This window comes from Nicrophorus vespilloides, unplaced genomic scaffold, assembly GCF_001412225.1.
Source record: "Nicrophorus vespilloides isolate i.1.1-1 unplaced genomic scaffold, Nicve_v1.0, whole genome shotgun sequence".
NCBI classification, from domain to species: Eukaryota; Metazoa; Arthropoda; class Insecta; order Coleoptera; family Silphidae; genus Nicrophorus; species Nicrophorus vespilloides.
Window position 1 is genome coordinate 16,843 of NW_017095997.1, and position 5,454 is coordinate 22,296.

Sequence of the window (5,454 nt, forward strand, 5' to 3'; positions counted from 1 at the left end):
AAAAGAGCACACACACTAGCAGCACGAAACGTTGCAACGCAATGTACTACCATTTGCAGGATTCGGATTGGCGGGTGATATTGCAATGATAAAGCAGACGATTCCGTATCTACATTTTTACGCGAAGGACGGTTTCCTGGACCTGGGTTTCGTCGTCAAGGAGTTCGAGAAGTGCAGGAAGATCAAGCTGCCCTTCGAGTCGGAGAACGGTTCGGGGTTGAGTTCGCTCGTCCAAGCGACGCTCGGGCTGCCGCTCAACAAGGCGGATCAATTTTCTAATTGGGAGAAGAGACCGCTACGGCAGAGTCAGATCGTTTACGCGGCTCTGGACGCGTACTGCCTCATCGAGGTGTACGACGTTCTTCGGGAGTGTGCTCTCAAAGTCAACTATCCATTCGAGAACGTCTGCATGCAGGTGATGAACACATCGAATCGGCAAAAGCCGAAGAAGAGTTTACATAAGAAGGTATATTGTTTGATTGAAGGCGAGCCACACGTTACGGTTTTTGTTGTTATTTAAGAAACCCGTTGCTCCGGCGTTCATACCTCAGCCACCGTCGCCCAATTCGGATCCGGTGTACGCGCACCAGGTGAAGGTCATCTGTGATACTATGCTGCAGGGTCTCGGAAAGAACCTCCGCAAATTGGGCATTGATACGCTCATACTCAGCTCCAATGCTGATCACATGGAATGCGTTCGGTACTACATGGACGATGCCAGGTACATCCTGACCAAGGGCCACACCTTCAATACTGTATGTACATATTTATCAAATTAATAATCGTTGCTCTACACTGTTAATTAATATTTATAGCTCAACGGAGCGGTGAAACCAGGATACTGCCTTAGGATAGTTAGTGACCTAATCGAGGATCAACTCCAGCAGGTCGTGGAGTACTACAATATCGTGGTGTCGCGTAACGATGTGTTCAGTAGATGCAAGGTATAATACTTTATTCATATGTGATTGAATAATGTGATTAATTCTTCGTAGATTTGCAATGGAAATAATTTCGTCAAAGTTTCCCCGTCGACGATGAACGCCCTTGCGGAGACTTCCGTCGACCTGGAGCGCCACTTTAATTCTCGGACATCGTTGGCGGACGAAGCCGCCGGATACTCCCAGCAGATGTTAGACAGCAGGATAAACCAAAGGAAATGGGATTTATGTAAGTTATTAACTAATATATTTCATATTTAATTATTTCTGATTTCAATTTTCAGATTCCGATGAACATGTGGACGTGGGTCTGTGTCAGACGAGACTGGGAGCTAGGATTCACGTGGAGACGGTACCCGCTGACCTCCTCACCAAAGTGGACATGTTCTACGTTTGCGAGACGTGCGGAAAAGTGTACTGGGACGGCACTCATTTTGAGCGAATCCTCGCCGGAAAACTTCAAGGCATCGTCATGTAAACTAATGACGATAACAACAACAACAACAACAAAAAACGGCAGAACACACTTTTTTTTTATATATACAAACATATATTATTACTGTTGACATATTATTATTAATTAATTAATTGATTTATTAATATTCAATCTTCACGTACTATTATTCAAAGCAACGGATTTATTTTTTTCCCCCCGATTAACACGAGATGCAAGTACAACGTTTTCTTTTAATTTTAATTGCAGCGACTCTTTTTAACAACAACAACAACAAAATAATAAGCAAACTTATATAATATATATACATTATATTTATTTTTTTTTTAATTTTCTTAAAATATGCAAAGAGAGTTCACAGATATGCGCATATATATATATATATTATATTATACCGTATACGTTTTTCGTTTCGTCTTCTGTTTTTGTCTATTTTGTTTTTGTTTCAATAATTACGTATTTTTAATTTTTATGGACGATCGATTAATCAAGGTTGCGGTTGCTGTTACGTTTTTCACTTTTTTTTTTTAATTTACTTCAAATATATTATATATAAATAATGATGTTTTATTCGCATATTATTAATATTATTATTATTTTATTAATGAATGATTTTTTTTAATATTTACTTGAGAAGAAAAAAAAAAGAAAACTAATAATTATAGCTGTCTATATTTTAATATAATTGATTCGTATTGACACACGTTCGCTTCGTTTAATTTCTCCCTGTTTAAATTTATCCTTTTTAATCAAAGATCAAAGACTTCGTCCTTTATTTTGATTCGTGTTTATCTTTCTTTCTTTTTTTTTGTGTAGTTGGCTGATCCATTCCAACGCCAACGCACCTTTCTCCTGGACCAAAACGACGCGGGTCAAACGACTGTTTGTTTTTTTTTTTCATAGCCACACGAGATGTAATTTCTTTTCCACAGACTTGCGTGAACTTTAAGCTCTCGCGTATCATCATCAAAGAAGCTCTCGCCACGAGCAAACAACGATCTAATAGCTTTTTTTCTTGCGATTACCCAACTCTCAAATATATCCAACAATAATTTTATACAATTATACATTGCTACAACTAATCTAGATAGAATATAAATTCCAACAAAGTTGAACAAATACAACAGTTTTTATGTAAATGTTCTAATGGTTTTAATTCATTAATTAATGGTTCAATAAGTTTTCAGTAATTCAAAAAATGTAACTATTTTAATTATTAATTACAGAAAAACAAAAAACACTATGATTCACTGAATATACTCATTGTAAACCTTATAGTTTTAGTTTTAATTTGCATATTAAATATTTAAAGTGACCATCGTAGTTTTCAAGAAATTTCATAAAAATTAAAGCTATTACATTTTCGGTTCAAATTAAACCTTGTAGTTTTAGCTTTAATCAACATATTTATAGTTTACAGTAAGTATTATAGTTTTCAAGAAATTTTATAAAATCTAAAAGTATTGCATTTTCAGTAGCAAAATTCAATTACTTCAACTTTGTCAATTAATTACAAGAAAACCAAAATGAACTCAATAATATATTTATGCTTCTTTTATTGGTTAAAGCTTTAGTTTTAATGAGCATATTCGTAGCTTTAAGTAAATTTCAAAATATTCCAGAAATTTGATAAAAACTAAATGCATTACATTTTCGCTCTTAAAATATAAACTAAACTTTGGCAATAAATTGCAAGAAAACCAAAATGAACTCAATTATATTTTTATGCTCATTTTATAGTTTATAGTCTTAGTTTTGATCAGCATATTCGTAATTTTAAGTACATTTCGTAATATTCAAGAAATTTAATGAAAAGTAAGAGCACTGCACTTTCGGTCGAATTACGTCATTTCTTCAACTTTGTCAATTAATTACAAGAAAACCAAAATGAACTTAATTATATATTTATAGTCTTTTTATAGTTTATAGTTCTATTTGTAATTAGAATATTCGTAATTTTAAGTAAATTTTTAAATTTTCAAGAAATTTCATAAAAAATTAATGCATTACGTTAAAATATTACCTAAATTTTGACAATGAATTGCAAGAAAACCAAAATGAGCACGTTAATGCTTATAAACTCAAATTAAACCTTGTAGTTTTAGCTATAATTAACATATTTATAGTTCACAGTAAGTGTGATAGTTTTAAAGAAATTTTATAAAATCTAAAAGTATTGCATTTTCAGTAGCAAAATTCAATTACTTCAATTTTGTCAATTAATTACAGGAAAACCAAAATGATCTGAATGATATATTTATACTCATTTTATAAGTTATAGTTTTAGTTTTGATTAGCATATTCGTAATTTTAAGTGAATTTCGTAATATTCAAGAAATTTAATAAAAAGTAAGAGCACTACACTTTCGGTCAAATTACATCATTTCTTCAACTTTGTCAATTAATTACAAGAAAACCAAATTGTTGTTAATTATATATTTATGCTACTTTTATAGCTTATATTTTCAGTTTTGGTCAGCATATACAAAATTTTAAGTAAATTTCAAAATTTTCAAGAAATTTCATAAAAAAATTAAATGCATTACATTTTCGATGTTAAAATATTACCTAAACTTTGACAATGAATTGCAAGAAAACCAAAATGAACTCAATTATATATTTATGCTCATTTTATAGCTTATAGTTTTAGTTTTGATCAGTATATTCGTAATTTTAAGTGAATTTCGTAATATTCAAGAAATTTAATAAAAAGTAAGAGCACTGCACTTTCGGTCGAATTAAATCATTTCTTCAACTTTGTCAATTAATTACAAGAAAACAATAATGAACTCAATTATATATTTATGCTCATTTTATAGCTTATAGTTTTGGTTTTGATCTGCATATTCGTAATTTTAAGTACATTTCGTAATATTCAAGAAATTTAATAAAAAGTAAGAGCAAGGCACTTTCGGTCGAATTACATCATTTCTTCAACTTTGTCAATTAATTACAGGAAAACAATAATGAACTGAATTATATTTTTATGCTCATTTTAAAGCTTATAGTTTTAGTTTTGGTCAGTATATACTTAATTTTAAGTGAGTTTCATAATTTTCAAGAAATTTGATATAAACTAAAAGCATTACATTTTCAATCGAATAACGTTATTTCTTCAACCAAAATGATCTTAATTTATTTGTTTATGCTCTTTTATAGCTTATAGCTCTAGTTTTTGTTTGCATCTTCATGATATATAATGAATTTCGTAATTTTCAAGAAATTTGATAATAACCAAATTTCGACCTAGAACAATAACAACTTTGACAATGAATTATAGGAAAACCAAAAGGAGCACAATGATGTACATCTACTCATTGTGTAGCTTATAGTTCAAGTTTTAATCCTCATATTCATAAATGAAAGTGAATTCCGCAATTATCGATAAAAATTGATAAACTTTCGATACCAACAAAAATTACAGTTCCAACTTTAACAACGAATTGCAAGAAAACCAAAAGCTGTATAATAATTCAAATATAATCATTTTAAAATTCAAACTTTTCACTTTAATTTCTACATTGAGAATTGAAAGTGATGTTAAAATTTAAAACATCTTGAGATGTAAGAAATGCATTGTCGTTGTTGCAACGCAAAAACGTTGCGTAATTTGAATACACCGATCTAGATATTCGACTGCGTAATGCATCTTATATTTTTTTTGTATATTAATTTCCTTGCAGGCGTCGCGAGGAATTCGAAAATTCGATAGAAATCTGCTGCAACAGAAAGAATTTCGTAAGAGGTTTAAGAGTCCAGTCATGTCTCATCCTGTAATTAAAATAAGAGAGAGAGAGAGAGAAAAAAGGCCGAAAGTCTGCAATTAAAATCGATTTCGTAATGAATCGTTGAAGAAGAATTAGAAATATGTATTAGAGTTGAGCTGAAGAGTTCAAAGTTCAAGTAGTTTTGTCACAGTGAGAAGGCAATTAGGAAGAAGGAATTAATTCGCGCGAGCGCAATTACAAGAGCACCTCTCATCTCCGTCCTTACGTAAGGAGGTGATGATGAGAAGTGGAGGATCGAAACAAATAGCAGCAAAAAGAAGAAAAAAAAAAT

The 5,454-nt window shown here is 31.4% G+C and overlaps 1 protein-coding gene across 2 annotated transcripts in view; it reads left to right on the forward strand.

Moving 5' to 3' along the window:
- The window catches only part of LOC108569105 (exonuclease mut-7 homolog), a 4,159-nt gene extending 2,388 nt beyond the window's left edge, over positions 1–1,771 (forward strand). Inside the window, exons 7-11 of one of the 2 annotated variants that reach the window (XM_017930524.1) lie at positions 60–466; positions 522–755; positions 816–944; positions 996–1,170; positions 1,226–1,770. In XM_017930524.1, the coding sequence (XP_017786013.1) occupies positions 60–466; positions 522–755; positions 816–944; positions 996–1,170; positions 1,226–1,419 (1,139 nt within the window). In that variant the 3' untranslated portion in view covers positions 1,420–1,770. Of the gene's footprint in view, positions 1–59; positions 467–521; positions 756–815; positions 945–995; positions 1,171–1,225 lie in introns of both variants that reach the window. The other variant, XM_017930525.1, reaches the window with a different exon arrangement.
- The last annotated feature ends 3,683 nt before the right edge of the window (positions 1,772–5,454 follow it).